Genomic DNA, 16,797 nt, shown 5'->3' with positions numbered 1-16,797 from the left:
AGATGCAATTATACCTCATTTTTGTTATGAAAGCTTCAATTTCTCCGCGCGTGCGCGCGAAACTAAAACAAACTGTTTGCACCCAGTGGTACAAACAGTGTAAGGGATTTCACTACCGTGGATTATTAAGCTAGCAGCGAAAGTAATTTCACTGTCAGTCGTCCTATTGAGCCAGCACTGAACGCACTCTTTCAAATTTAAATAAATATATATTAAGATTTTAGGTCACTAGAATGTTAATAAATATAGATAGTACAAACTTAATCGCAAACTCTTGAGTAGCCCAACGATTTGTTCGTTCTTACTAGGTGCAGATCATGGGTTTGATTCTCTGGGCACGCGCACGAAACTAAAACAAATTGTTTGCACTCTACGGTACCAACAATGAAAGGGGTTTCACTGCCGGTGGACATATTGGACCGGCAGTGAAACTACTTTCGCTGTCGGTGGACTTATTGGGCTGGTAGCAAAACTACTTTCATTGCCGATCATCCTATTGAGTCGGCAATTAAGGTACTTTTTCACTGCCGGTGCTCATATTGAGGCGGCAGTGAAAGCCCTCCCTAATAAAATGGCTCGACGCCCGCGCCCTCTGACACTTAGAAAAAATTTCCCGGCTTATGCCCACTGCGAAAAAATGCCTCCCGTCGCCTCCTCCCCAACGCCGTCGTCCCCGCTACATCCTCCCGAACGCTGCAGTCCCAAAAAATAGTATAAAATAGTTAGAAATTAGGAATAGTTAGAAAAATAGAAAAATCATAGAAAATTAGTTAGAAAAATTAGAGTACTTACGAAAATTGTAGAAAAATAGTTAGAGAATATTAGAGAAATGTCAAGTAGAGTAGATAAATTAGAAAAATAAGGATATAAAATATAGAATAGAGTACATATGGTTCAGAAATTAGTTAAAGGTAGAAAATATAGTATAGTTAGTTAGAAAAATGTAGAATAGTTAGAAAAGTTTAAATATTTCAGTAATGATTTAATATGATTTGGAAATTAGATATTATTAGACGTATAGATTTTATGTCGACGTAGGAATTTTACATTTGAATTGTTGTGGATTTTAGCAGAAAATGTGTTTACAATGGAAGGGGGAAAATATGATTTATTTAAAATTTTGAGAAAAAAAACTTAGATATGTGTAGAATAGATAATATAGTATAGAGCATACATAGTTAGGAATTTTGCAGTAGTTAGACAATCTAGATTAGTTTGAAGTTGAATTGTTATGAATATGTCGTACAAATATTTCATAGCTATAGGATATTTAGAATAGAAATGGAGTAATTTTTTTTTTGATAGCAATACATTTAGAATGGTATAATATCAACTGAAAGAGTATGTTACGGTGATATTTGATAGTTATGTAGAATATAAGTGATGAGATTGAATAGATTTTGTGATTGTAGCTGTTGTATGTTGATTACAATTATTGAACCTGACGGAGTATAATATGGTTGTTGAATCAAGTATGTCGACCATAGTGGGGTTCAGGATTTTTTACGGCCTTGATATGTAGTAGCACTCCTCCAACTTCCGGACTTTGGTAAGACTTTTGAGTTAGAATGTGATGCTAGCGGCATTGGAATTGGAGGAGTGCTACTACAAGGAGGTAAACCCGTTGCTTATTTTAGTGAGAAATTGAATGGGCCATCTCTTAATTATTCGATTTATGATAAGGAGTTGTATGCTTTAGTGCGAGTTTTAGAAACATGACAACATTATCTTTGGCCCAAGGAGTTTATTATTCATTCTGATCATGAAGCTTTGAAACATATTAGAAGCCAAGCTAAACTGAACAAACGTCATGCTAAATGGGTTGAATTTATAGAGTCTTTTCCTTATATCATTAAACACAAGAAAGGTAAAGACAATGTCATTGCAGATGCGTTATCTAGACGTTATACTATGTTGTCCCAACTCGATCATAAGATTTTTGGTTTAAAAACAATTAAAGGATTATATGCTACTGATTTGGACTTTAAAGATGCTTTCGAACATTGTAAAGAAGGAAGAACTTGGAATAAATATGTGCTGAATGTTGGATTACTATACCGTGCTAACAGGCTATGCATCCCAGCTAGCTCTATTCGCCTATTGTTCTTGCAGGAAGTGCATGGAGGTGGTTTGATGGGACATTTTGGAGTGAAGAAGACCGAGGATGTACTGGCTACTCACTTCTTTTGGCCTAAGATGAGGCGCGACGTTGAGCGCTACGTGGCACGCTGCACTACTTGCAATAAAGCTAAGTCTCGCTTGAACCCACATGGACTTTATATGCCTCTTCCTGTTCCTAGTGTGCCTTGGGAGGATATTTCTATGGATTTTGTTTTAGGATTGCCTAGGACCAAGAGGGGGAGGGATAGTATATTTGTCGTTGTGGATTGTTTTTCAAAAATGGCACCATTTATACCTTGTCACAAAAGCGATGATGCTACAAACATAGCTGATTTGTTTTTCAGGGAAATCATTCGCTTGCATGGAGTGCCTAACACCATTGTTTCGGATCGTGATGCAAAATTTTTGAGCCACTTTTGGAGGACACTTTGGAATAAACTTGGGACAAAGCTGCTGTTTTCAACGACATGTCACCCTCAAACCGACGGACAAACGGAGGTTGTGAACCGCACATTATCCACCATGTTGCGGGCTGTTTTGAAGAAAAATTTGAGGATGTGGGAAGAGTGTCTACCCCATATTGAGTTCGCTTACAACAGATCAGTTCACTCTACCACCAAGGTAAGTCCGTTTCAGGTAGTGTATGGTTTTAACCCCCGTGCCCCTATTGATTTACTTCCTTTACCAACATCCGAGAAATTGAATTTTGATGCTAAGACACGTGCTGATTTGATTCTGAAAATGCATGAGTTGACTAAGCAAAATATTGAAAAGATGAATGAGAAGTATAGAACTTATGGTAGCCAAGGTCGGAAACATATTACTTTTGAAATTGGTGATCTTGTGTGGTTACATTTGCGCAAAGATAGGTTTCCTGATTTGAGAAAGTCTAAATTGCTGCCTCGAGCTGATGGTTCTTTTAAAATTGTGGAAAAGATCAATGATAATGCATATAAGCTTGAGTTGCCTGTAGATTATGGGGTTAGTCCCACATTTAACATTTCAGATTTAAAGCCTTACTTGAGAGAAGAAGATGACATTGCATCGAGGACGACTCCAATTCAAGAGGGGGAGGATGATGAGGACATCACTCTTTCGGATACACACACACCGAGTATTCCTCCAACAATAGGTCCATTGACACGAGCTCGTGCACGTAAACTAAATCATGAGGTGAGCTCGTTCCTTAGTGTTCCTTTATATTTTGATGAGGATGGGATGCTACTGAATAATTGTGATGTATTGTTACTTAGAAACACGGGAGAAGAACAGCAAGGGCGCCCAAGCCAAGGTGGAGGTCCAATCCAGTTCGAATCCGTTTCGGAGTCCAGGACCAGTCTGCACTAAAATCGTCTCCTAGGACGCATACGGACTCCGTTTTCGACGTTCTACACATGGTTCGAAAGCTAAGGAGATAAGCTTTCCAACGGAACTGGTCCCATGTCCAAATTCTTTCTGAGTCAGCAGGAATCGTCGAAACAAGGTGACATCTAGAATCTGTCAGGGTGCTACGCCACCATCTTTTGGGCCGTTGGGCCGTGTAACGTGCTGGAGTCCATTAGGGACACGTCCAGGGGTCCTTGGCCAACCCTAGTCTTTTATATACAGTAGCTGCCACCCTAATTAGGGTTGGGTTTTGCTTAGATATTGATCTACACACAGTTGTGAGATTTTCGCTCTTGTTCCGGACCGACTAGGCCGCCGCAAGTGTTTGTGGAACCTCGACTTTGACTTGAATTCAATTCACAATATTTTAGATTGCATCTTCTACGTTCTTGCTTGTGTTCTCGGTACGCTTGCAGGGATTGAGCCTTCTTGGCGAGGTCAACCACGCGACACGGTTGATAACCATCGGAGCTGTGGTGTAGTGATCGCAAGGGAGACGATCTGTTCGGGTCGAAGCCTTTGGATCATCAACGTCGAGTTCTCCACCCACCGACTTATCGCTACCTATCGGAAGATCCGGCCAACATTACTCATCATGACAGGTCTACGAGATTGGGATGCGACAAACCTCCCCCCACCCCCTAATAGAATCTCATCTTGAGATTCTGGTCAGCTTAGGGGAGAGTATGGTGAATCTAGGAGCTTCATGACTTGCGCGGTAATGGAATGACGTGGATGCCATCAAGGTGCTGTAAGTAATGGAACTATGACAAAACTCACAAGTTGGAGAATAACTCAGGATAATCGGCATGAAGTCGATCTTCATGTTCCCACGTCGCTTCATCTTTTGAGTGATTACTCCATTGAACCTTGAGAAATTTAAATGAACTGTTGCGCGAATGGCAGCATTGAGTCAAAGGATTTCATGTCACCGTACTACCGCAAGGAAGCAGAAAAAAGTACTTGGTCTGGCAAGTTGTTTCGGTGGTGAGCGGTGCAGGACTTCTTGAAGCCACTTGAAAATGGTCCATATTGGATTCTAGACCCAAATAGCAAGGTCGACACAAAGGGGCGATGCAAGACTCAGTGTATCAGGAACGATATAGACGATGCTGAGGGAGCACATGTCCACAAGGAGTGCCTGGTATGTGGAGGTTGGAATTCGAGGGGGTAGTGCAAGCAGTATCCGATGTCACACTGGCATCAGGCGAGAAGGTTAGGCGTGTCCCGGTACGCCAACTGAAGAAGAAGAAAAACCCTGAATGGGACTATTATTTGAAGCAAGGCATGACTGTTTTCATGTTGTATTACTAACTGGATGGTGCTCTATGTTTGTAATATTCGTCTGTCTATGTGTTAAAGTCTTGTAATATTGGCATATTATTGTATTATGTAATATTTGGACAACGTGAGTATGTGTTGTAATATGTGGAGCATGTTGTATTATGTACTATTCGGAGTTACTGGACAACCTGAGTATGTGATGTTATATTTGGACATTGTAATATTTGGACCATGTTGTATTACATTTTGTATTATTTTTCTCTTCATATTGTATTTCATTTATGTATATTTTTTTTTTGTGTTTTATTTCTCTCGAGCTCAATTTTTATTTCGCATATTCGTCGTTGCATTACTATGTACTTGTCGTATTCATTATGTTATGCAGTACAATATTTTTTTGCTTTTAGGTATGGAGTTCATCAACCCTGTGATCGATGCGACACATCAAACACACTTGGATGGCACCGAGCTGTACTCGGCCTTGTGCTTACGTACTCTGGACCACTTCTGGAGGCTTAACCAGCATTGGATCCCAAGGTAATAACTTTGTGCATTATATGTTTGTTGTTGTAAATCACTCAATTGTTTACTCGCATTCTTTATTTTTCGTAGATTGAGGGCATCGAGTCTCCTTCCTTTGGCATGTCTCCTGGACCCGGCTAGGGACCATGCCCCCTGGTTTCCCCTTAACATGGCACTTCTGACAGCACTAGTCGCCCGCTGGAGGCCAGAGACACACACTATTCACTTGCTCGTAAGTGAGATGATTATCACACTGCAGGACGTCTCCATGCTACTAGGATTGCCCTTGGCGTGGAGTACTATGTTTGGGTCGGACTTGCATGCCGAGTGGAGGGACGAGCTCCTCGCTAGGTTCCACGGAGTCATCCCTGAGGGTGAGTAGCCTAAGAAGGTGGGCTTCGACAAGCCCCACTGTCCATCAAAGGCCTGGGTCCAGCTGTTCTTGGTGGATCATCTAATACTAGAGTCAGAGGACTCGAGAGTGTGATGGTACCTAGAGGCGTATCTGTTGTGGTTGTTTGGGTGTGTCCTCTTCACCAACACACACGCGAACACCATAGACAAGCAATTTGTCTTCTTCATGCAGCAGATTGCGGACTGCCCCCTAGAGCAAGTCCCTTAGTACAGTTGGGGCTCTACGGTCCTAGCGCAGATGTACCGGCTGTTGTGTGAGGCCTACAACAAGAGGATTGACTCCAAGTTGATCACAGGTTGTCCTTTGCTCCTGACCCTGTGGTCATACGAGCGCTTCGACATAGGGCGCCTGCACCTGAGCTCGTACGACGAGGCTTTCTACTTCCATGATGAGTTCGGCCTGCACGACGTAGTGGATGGCCCTGTGATGGGTTCACTTTGGTGCAAGCACGATGTAAGAAATACAAGTTAACATATTTCTTTTAGTACTGTTCTTTCTTGATGCTTATGTGCCCGACACTTTTCTTTTTCATGCAACCGAGGTGGGCGACTGTCACGTCCCAAATCCTTAATTACACAATTAAGCATAATTATGCTTTTTAAGCATTATATTTAATTTTGCGTAATTGTAATTCATAACATTATTGCACTTCGTTAAGAGTCAATTGGATGAGAGAAAGAAATTCGAGAGGGAAAAGAGTTGAATTCACAGTCAAAACGGGCTCTTTTCTCTAACATGTGGGCCCCAAACCTCACCCACTCCCTCCAACCACTCAAGTGGGCAGCCCCCACCTGCCCTCTCTATCTCCTCCTCACTCCCTCGCAGCTCCCACCCAAGCTCCCCTTCCCTCTCACTCCCTCTCTCAAGCACTCTCTCCTTTTTTTCGAAATCCGAGCTCAAGAGAGGGATTGAAGGTATGCATGTGGTACCATTGCGATCACAAGCTCGCAAGCTATCCATCCTTCCAATTCATTTTCATTTTCCCGAAGGATTCAAACCGATTTTGGTGTCTTTTGGTGTTCTAGGTCGAAACGCAAAGAACACCAGAATTCATCGTCTCCTGAGCGTTTCCTCCATTTCCCGGTGGTCACCAACCTTCACAAGCTCCGTGGGTAAGTCCCTTAGGCTTCCCATGATAAGAATTCGTGGTTTAGTTGGTTGATTTCAAGTTTTAGCAAAGTTCATGAGTTCTTGATGTTTTGGACAAAAAATGGGGATTTTGATGAAATTGAGTTAGGAATCAAGTTGCTAGGTTGATGAGTGAGTTCTAGACTCTCTAAACTCTCCCAAACATATCCCCATTTGGAGTGAAAAAGATCGCAAATCGATTTGGCCAAGTTTCCCCTCAAATAGGAGCAGTTCTGGAAAGTCCGGAACCTCCAGAAAATTGTCCGGGGGTTCCGTAGTCCGGAACCTCCGCAAAAATGTGTGTATAGTCCACAAAAGTACGGAGGGTCCGCACTTTTCTGCGGAGGGTCAGTAGTTACTATTCATCAAGCGAGCTGAGGCTTGTAAAATTCATAATTAATTCATCCGAACTCCAAATGATGTGAGACCAGTTGCGTTAGCTTCATATAAGTGTGAACTACGTGATAAAAATGTTGGAAATAAAGAAAATACTTTGGATAATTAATGAGTTATTTAAATGTGTTTCCACTTGTGTAAATCACCGATACTCAATACCATCTTCTAAAATTATGAAACCACTTCGGCAATTCATGTTTTGCGCATCTTATAGCATGCATTGTTGCGTTTCATACATACTCATGGCATTGCACGCATTATTCTTTTTTTTAGAGAACACCGATCCGACGATCCCAGAGGCCGAGTTCGATTGCGGCGTGCCTCACACTTGTGATCTAGGGCAGCAAGGTAATCATCTATCATATTGTGCCCATGCAGATTTGAAAGTCTAAAATGTTATCTATGCTTATGTATGTATGCATTTGTCGGGTACCTTTTGGTAGAACCTATGCCGTTGCATTCTTCCACCTTGGTCACGAGGTCATGTATGTTCCTTGAAGCCTAGAAGTGATGTCGATGTCTAAAGGTCTTCGCTATGCTTAGAAATGCTTAGGTATTTCGGTAGAAGTTGAACGACGGCGTTTTCGTTGTTCGCGAGCATAGGACTTACTTATGGTTCGCAATACTTTTATTCACGGATGTTGAGATGGTTGGATGGTGAGTGGTGAGTATGAGACGAGATGTGGGCGGTGTTAGGGGTGTCGTCTGCCTCGACGGAAAGTTCGAGAGGCAGGTCGGGAGAGGAACCCGAGCACCGTAGACCGCTTGCATCGTTTAAGGCCGTCCGTCGGTATAGTTAGCTTTATAACTTACCTTACTCACCACATGCTGATCTAATGGTAAGGCGAGCCGAATACCTTCGCGGCTGTGGCTTTGTGGGGCCTGAACAACGACGGTGTGAGCGGGCAGGCTTGTAAGCGGTGCTAGTTTGCTCTGGGAGTAGTTCTAGCACCGCCACACTAAGCATTTCACGTCGCACACGGTTGGGGCTGGTTGGGAAAGGTTGACACGGGTACCCCCTTCCTTGTGTGCACTTTAGCGGGTGGCACAAGCCGTATGGTCCCCGAGTCGTGTGGGTCCAAGAGTATCCCCTGCAGGGTGTATAAACAGTTCGAACTGCCTCACTCTCAGTCATGAGCATGCTATTGTTTCATTTGTATCGGTCGTAGAGGTTCGTTGTGGTTTGTGGGCGATGGCGTGAGGTTGTGGTTGTTGGGTATGTAGTGGTGGTCTGGATGATGGTATGGTGGTTTGTGGGCTGGTGGTCGGGATGCCACTTGTTTATATTTGATACAACTGTGGTTACATTTACATATGTTCAGTTGATGGTCATGCAGGGTAGTTTCATATATGTCGGTTAAGTTAGTTGCTCACACCTATATCTAGGTTGTGTACCGCTTAATTAACTTAACCATATTTAATTCTTGCTACCAGCTTAATGCATGATCCTTGGAGTCAGGAATATATATATACTCATACTATGTAAGACTTGCGAGTACCTTTGTACTTAGGGTGCTGCCCTTAAGTTGATGCAGGTTCACAGGTCGGCGAGGAGGGGGCGGTGTTTGGCTACTTTGTGCCTACCGATCAGGGTGGCGGGCAGGAGTAGCACACTCTACTCCGAACTCAGTGTTTTGGTATGGAGCCTAAGGGCATGTGGCTCCATATCCTTTTATTGTATAGTTTATTTTCTTCCGCTGCGTAGTCTCTTTTGCTAGTTAGGAGTTGAGGGGTTTTTGTCTCCTCCTAGCTCTCTTTTGCTTTAAATTGTGATAACTTGTTGCATGCTTAATATTTGTAATATAAATGTTTATTACTTGCTCTTTATTAAGCTATGTTGGAGGCATATGTTCCGATCCTTGGGCACAAAACATGTGCCGAAACTGCCGGAATGGTATTCGGGTTAATCATCGAGGTTGGATTATGAATAATGATCCGCCTAATGATTAATTTGAATACCGTTTGGACGGGTCCTCACAGCGACAACAACGACACGCTCTTTGTACCCTCAATTTATTACCGCATTCGACCAGCTACGGACGGACAGGGTGCAGTGGACACCATACAGCCACGAGGCAGTCACAACGCGGGGGCATCATGGCCTCTCCGACTTGTGCCATAGGACTAGGCTATCTGGTTTACGCGGCGATGGCTGGTGTTCGACATCACAGTCGAGCCCTACTACCCGGACAGAATGCTTAGGGAATTCAGGTATCACTAGCACCTCCCCATACCATGACGACCGATGGATAGCACTCACTTGTAAGTATTGTTGTTATATGTTCTTTACTATTCATGTTTTTAGTTCTGTAATTGTAACTTCGTCTTGTAGGATGACGAGGAAGGGTCAAGGCATCGCGTAAAATGCAACTTGGAGGGGTAAGTTGCAGGCGTTGGTGGACGAGTGGGTGGACGCGGCTGCACACATCCACGTCCCTAGCAGTCCTAACGACGATAGGATGGAGGACGCGCATACTTGCGTTGGTTCCACAAGGTGACAGCGGTTAGGTGCATCTCAGTGCCTTTGGAGCCACCACAGCTCAAGTCGGAGGTCACCGACATCAATGGTACGTGAGGATGTTTCATTGTTCTGACTTTCATTCTTATTATTAAATGTGTTCTCTTGGGTATTGTAGGAGGACACATGCAGGGATGTTGGCACGGAGCTACTAGACTTCGTGGACCATTGGGAGTCGGTCCCACAGTGGGTTGTGAAGGGTTGCGGGTAGGCTACGCTAGCACAAAATAAATTTTCTCTACCGCATTCAACCAGGAAGCCATGCGAGTAGGGGATCATGAATCGTTACCACTTGACGAGCAGTGCAGCGGAAGAAGAGTTGGAGCAGACCAATCCAACGTCGTGCGCGTCAAGTAGTCGATCGTCAACCTCGTCCCAAGCACGTCCCGAGCACCTTCCGAGTACTCGCGGGTACGTCCCGAGTACTCCCGAGCAGATCAGCACTGCAATAGTAGCAGCGCCTCCACGGTATCCACACGTACAAGGATGGAATTGTCGTGCGCCGGTGTGCTAGCACCGCGCGCCCGGCTAGGGTTTCGAAGGGAGTTCGGGAATAGGAGGCGGCTAGGGTTTCTAAAGAACACCTTGCGCCTTGGCCCCTGCCTATTCTTATATAGAGCACGCTAATGGGCCTTTAATCAACATTAAAGCCCATTATGACTCTAAACCCTAATGGTCCTTTAATCAACATTAAAGCCCATTAGCAGATCCAATCCGCAAACTCGATCACCTCTAGGGCATATTACCAACAATCTCCCACTTGCACTAGAGTCAGCACAAGTTTTATATTCCATCCCCTTAAGTGTGTGACCCGTTAGGTTCATGTGTAAACGGCCGCTATCCGGAAACCCTTTTCCGAATTGCAAGTCAATAGCGGTACCTAGCAGGACATATTGACTCCCGAATGCACACAAAGATCATATCGGCTGAACCTTGATATACTCATGCACCAATCCCTTTACCACACGATACCAGTCAAGCTCAAGGCGAGATTCGTGCCACCCTTGTGATAGCTCGACCATTCACTCGATCAAGTAGTGGATTCACCATGATTAACTCTTTAATCACATTGGCATGGCCATGCACTTTCCAATCCAACTACCTCGAGGGGCCCAGAGATATCTCTCCCGTTATTTAGGAGGGGTAAATTCCATCTTGATCACTCACATCCCACGACATGTTTCATAACATACCCGAAAGCAACCTTTATAACTACCCAGTTACGGAATAGCGTTTGGATGCCCCTAAGTGTGTTACTACACATTCTGGAATCAATGATGATCTTAGGTCAAAGGATTCTATAAGTACATCATTTGAGATAACAACTGATGGCACATTAAAAATAACAATCCCAGCAGTATCTCAGGGTGGGTCTATCCAACATCATGTTCTCTAACATGTGTCCACATTACTGATTTGATATCTCCATATCTATGATCTGTGAAACATGATCATCATTCAGTCAAATGTGCTAATCTATAAATCATTATTGTCCCACACAATGATATGAGATTAGGGACTATTTAGAATAACATCATAAAAACAAAGAGTTTCACAAACAAGTCACATACTTGCTGATCAATGTAAATGATAATTATTCATGGAACCAGATAACAATTATCCAAAAGTACATTAGCATAGACAGAACACATTCTCTCACATGCACTAGAGTCTATCCCGCAAGTATCTAATACCCATAGAGCTCAAGTGTGCCTCATGCTTGGGCTGTGGGAGAGGCTTCGTCAATGGATCAGCAATATTCGAATCCGTGTGCACCTTGCATATCTTTACATCACCTCTATCAATAATCTCTCGAATGAGGTGATAGCGCCGAAGTATGTGCTTGGACTTCTGGTGCGACCTAGGCTCCTTGGCTTGTGCAATGGCACCACTATTGTCACAATAGAGGTCCATTGGACTGGACGCACTAGGGACCACACCCAACTCAGAAACAAATTTTCTGATCCAAACAGCCTCTTTTGCAGCTTCCGAAGCTGCGATATACTCGGCCTCCGTTGTGGAATCAGCAACCGTTTCTTGCTTGGAACTCTTCCAACTCACCGCACCTCCATTGAGGCAGAACACAAAACCAGACTGCGATCTCGAGTCGTCCTTGTCGGTTTGGAAGCTAGCATCGGTGTAACCATTTACAACGAGCTCCTCCTCACCTCCATAGACTAGGAACATATCCTTAGTTCTTCTCATGTACTTGAGGATACTCTTTACTATAGCCCAGTGACATTCACCTGCGTTCGATTGATATCTGCTCGTAACACTTAGAGCATAGGAGACATCTGGGCGTGTACAAAACATAGCATACATGATGGACCCGATAGCAGAAGCATACGGGATCGCACTCATCCTCTCGAGCTCATCAGATGTCTTAGGACATTGATTCTTGCTGAGAGTGATGCCATGTGACATTGGCAAGAAACCTTTCTTGGAATCTTGCATATTGAACCGATTCAATACCTTGTCAATGTACGTGCTCTGGCTTAATCCGATTAGTCTTTTCGACCTATCTCTATAGATCTTTATGCCCAATATGTATGCTGCCTCTCCTAAATCTTTCATTGAAAAACTCTTTTGCAATGAAGATTTGACAGCATCGAGCATTGGAATATTATTTCCGATTAATAATATGTCATCCACATATAAGACCAGAAACACAAGTGCGCTCCCACTAGTCCTTTTGTAAACACAAGGCTCTTCTTCATTCTTGATGAAACCAAACCCTTTGATCACTTCATCAAAACGAAGATTCCAACTCCGAGAAGCTTGCTTTAGTCCATAGATGGACTTTTGCAGCTTGCAAATCTTCCCAGCATTTTTCGGATTGACAAAACCTTCAGGCTGTGTCATGTACACATCCTCACTTAGGTTTCCATTAAGGAAAGCCGTTTTGACATCCATTTGCCATATCTCATAGTCGAAATATGCAGCAATTGCTAGGAGAATCCGAATAGACTTTAGCATTGCGACGGGCGAAAACGTTTCATCATAATCAACACCTTGAATTTGCCTGAAACCTTTCGCCACCAATCGTGCCGTATAGATGTGAACATTTCCATCAACGTCTATCTTTTTCTTAAAAACCCATTTACACTCGATAGTTTTCACACCATCAGGTGGATCGACCAAGTTCCAAACTTGGTTTTCTCTCATGGATTCTAACTCGGATCTCATGGCTCCAAGCCATTTTTCGGAGTCTGGTCCCACCATTGCTTCCGAGTAAGTCTTAGGTTCATCATTGTCCAACAATAATATGCCGCGCTGCCCCGTGGTTAGGAACATAAACCGCTCGGGTGCACGACTGAACCTTTCCGACCGACGTGGGGCTGGTGTCTCGACAACAGGTTCTGCAACATCTTGCATACCGAGTTGTGGTTCAATAGGAGCTAAACACTTTCAAGTGGTTCCCGAATTTCTTCGAGTTGCACCGTGCTCCCACTAACTCTCTTCGCGAGAAACTCTTTCTCAAGAAAGACATCATTCCGGGCGACAAACACTTTGCCTTCTTCCCGGTTATAGAAATAATATCCTTTGGTTTCCCTAGGATACCCCACAAAGAAGCATTTATCAGATTTGGGAGTGAGCTTATCAGACGACAAACGTTTTACATAAGCCTCACAACCCCATATCTTAAGGAAAGACAATCCGGGACGCTTCCCGGTCCATATCTCATATGGTGTCCTCTCTACAGCCTTAGATGGAACCCTGTTTAACGTGAAAGCAGCAGTTTCTAGAGCGTATCCCCAGAAGGACAATGGAAGATCAGACTGGCTCATCATCGACCGGACTATGTCTAACAAAGTTCGGTTCCTCCGCTCGGACACCCCATTCCATTGTGGCGTGCCCGGTGGAGTCAATTGTGGAACGATTCCACATTGCCTTAGATGATCACCAAATTCATGGCTCAAATATTCACCTCCACGATCTGATCGCAGAAATTTAATTGTCTTGCCTATATGATTTTGTACTTCATTCTGGAACTCCTTGAACTTTTCAAAGGATTCAGACTTGTGCCTCATTAGGTAGATGTAACCATATCTACTAAAGTCATCGGTGAAAGTAATGAAATACTGAAAACCACCTCTAGCTGTAGAACTCATCGGTCCACATACATCTGTATGTACTAGGGCCAATAATTCATTTGTCCTCTCACTTCGACCAGTGAAAGGCGTCTTAGTCATCTTGCCAAGTAAACAAGACTCGCATGTATCAAATGATTCGAAATCAAATGAATGTAGAAGACCATCTTTATGGAGCTTCTGCATACGCTTCTCATTTATATGACCTAATCGACAATACCAAACAAAAGTGGGATTCAAATCATTAAGCCGAGGCTTCTTTGTATCAATGTTATAGATAGTTATATCCTCAAGATCCAATATATATAATCCATTTACTAATGGACAATTACCATAGAGCATACCATTCAAAAATATCGAACAACACTTGTTCTTTATTATGAATTCATAACCGTCTTCTTCCAAACATGAAGAAGAGATAATGTTTTTGCCCAAGGCAGGAATATAATAACAATTATTTAATTCCAAAACTAATCCTGAGGGTAGCGATAAGGAGTAAACGCCAACGGCCAACGCAGCAACTTTTGCACCATTGCCGACGCGAGCATCCAGTTCGCCTCTTGCACACTTCCTAGTCCTTTTCAGTCCCTGCAACGATTTGCAAGTATGAATCATTGATCCGGTATCAAATACCCATGAATCATCAGGACGAGTAGCAAGATTAATTTCAATAACATTTATACCTGAAGATGAAGTCTTACTTCCCTTCTTCTTTTTGAGTTCTTCCAAGTACAATTTGCAGTTCCTCCGCCAATGACCAGTCTTATGGCAGTGGTGGCAAGTGTCAGAAGCGGCAGGACCAGCCTTGGGCTTTCCAACAGGTTTAGGCTTAGAACTCGAGATCTCATCCGAAGTTTTAGCCTTGTCCTTGCGCTTTCTCTTCTTGCTATCCTTTTGAACCATCATCACATGACTAGAGCTCTTCTTAATGCTTTCCTCAGCAGTTTTTAGCATCCCATGCAATTCAGCCATGCTTTTCTCCATGCTGTTCATATGAAAGTTCAAAATGAACGGCTCGAAGCTCGCAGGGAGCGACTGGAGAATTACATCCGTAGCCAACTCAGGGCTAAGGGGAAAACCAAGTTTTTCCAGGCTTTCAATGTAACCAATCATTTTGATCACATGAGGACTGACTGGACTGCCTTCTGTTAACCTGCACGCAAACAAGGACTTTGAGGTGTTGTACCTCTCGGCCCGAGCTTGGTTCTCAAACATGCCTCGGAGTCCCACAATCATATCATGGGTATCCCTGTTCTCATATTGCTTCTGAAGCTCAGAGGACATACAGGCAAGCATGAGGCAGCTAACATCCAGTGAATCGTTGGTGTGCTTCTCATAAGCCCTCCGATCCGCGGCAGGAGCATTATCAGCTGGTTCATCAGGATAGGGGACCTCTAGAACATATTCCTTTTTCTCTTGTTTGAGAACAATTCTCAGATTTCTATACCAATCAATAAAGTTTGTTCCAGAAAGCTTCTCTTTTTCAAGAATCGATCGCAAATTAAAACTGGAAGTGTTACTAGCGGCCGGTGCCATGATCTACAACAGAAAATGCAGGTTCAGCACTATGCCTATGTAAATCTTCTATTAAACAATTTAACAAAAGATACTCCACTATATGTGTTTTCCCTCTAACAACATATAGAGGATCAAGATCCATATTCAACTAAGTTCTAGTGAACTTTGGCATCACTGCTAGAAACTTAGTGACATAGGTAAGCAACGCCTTGCTAATCACATCCCTATGTGACTCTTGTTTGCTGGGTGGCATCGAATGCCCCGGCGCCCAACATCATGCCCCAAAGCCCAAAACCGTTTTGATAGCTTTATCAAGTAAACCAATACTATGCGTGTGGATGTCCGACATCCACTCTAACTGGTTAAGATAAATGATGGCACCCTGCTTTGGCAGACCTACCACACAATGATCAAAACCTTTGTAGGTGCAGCTATTGGAAGGGCATCAATTACTCTTGATTTTTTTGAGGGAAACTACTCTATCATGAAAATCATATCCACCACATATAAAACATGAAAGAATAGTATGACAGGAACATAAAAACATCACAGGCAATCATATTAACTGTGACATAGTATGGCCCCTTCACATGGTGATCTTCATCGCCACGGTTCCTGTCCTCCGGGTCATCATGCTTCCAATCTCCATGATCTTGTTCTAGTCTATTACACCTAATAGCACTAGATAAATTACATGAGAAGAAGCATCACAAGTCGACACGCAGGCCGTTATACAATAACATGACAGCCTTGGGGCTGCAATTAACCATGACACGCAGGCCATGAAAAATTACACACATGCATCACATATCACAAGGCCATACCAGTCACAACATTCTCTGCAAAAACGAGTTAAGCGTAGAATCGAATTCTAATGTCGTGACGGGATCATGTTATTACAACAATCTATGCGTGTACGCAACGGCGGTCCCGCTGACCGGTCAGCGGGCGGGGGGTCGAGGGGGGAGCCGCCCCCCGCGGGTTTCAGGGCAGCGCCCTGAAAACCTCTCGGAAATACATAGATCGCATCTATGAAATCGCTATGAAAATCTCATCGGATCGATCGTATCGAGCCAATTCCGTGTCATTCATAATGCCTCAATTTCCATTAGATCAATCCCATTGATCATCGCGTGAGGTTTTTCCAGAAACGATGATAGCACACACGACCTCGATCTGCTGTTCTCCCGACCATGTCGCGATGCACGCAGTTAGCCCCGATGGTGATTCCAGCCGGTAGGGGCAAGTCGCACGCAAAAACAGGTGGGAGATCGAGCTAATCTTTTTGGCTATGTGGTTTCATCGACTGGCATCTCATCCGATCTCTAATTCACCTAACCAACCGTGCATTGATCAATCCATCATATGAACTGATCAAAAACAATAGATCTAATCTATTTCTATCACATATCTTCTAT

The 16,797-nt window shown here is 43.5% G+C and overlaps 1 protein-coding gene across 1 annotated transcript; it reads right to left on the bottom strand.

Annotated features, from left to right (window-relative positions):
- Positions 1–14,317: 14,317 nt before the first annotated feature.
- On the bottom strand, positions 14,318–14,938 carry LOC133890452 (uncharacterized). The gene is made up of 2 exons (XM_062330827.1): positions 14,545–14,938; positions 14,318–14,449 (listed from the first exon to the last, which is right to left on the bottom strand). The coding sequence occupies exons 1-2, from the start codon at positions 14,852–14,854 to the stop codon at positions 14,433–14,435; spliced, it is 327 nt and encodes a 108-aa protein (XP_062186811.1). The 5' UTR covers positions 14,855–14,938; the 3' UTR covers positions 14,318–14,432.
- Positions 14,939–16,797: the final 1,859 nt, after the last annotated feature.

This window comes from Phragmites australis, chromosome 14 (assembly GCF_958298935.1).
Source record: "Phragmites australis chromosome 14, lpPhrAust1.1, whole genome shotgun sequence".
NCBI lineage: Eukaryota > Viridiplantae > Streptophyta > Magnoliopsida > Poales > Poaceae > Phragmites > Phragmites australis.
The sequence above is the reverse complement of the archived record's forward strand: the minus strand, read 5'-3'. Positions and strand labels throughout refer to the sequence as shown.

Coding starts and splice junctions, on each gene's coding strand:
- LOC133890452 (XM_062330827.1), bottom strand. CDS start 14,854: ATGAACAGCATGGAGAAAAGCATGGCTGAATTGCATGGGATGCTAAAA.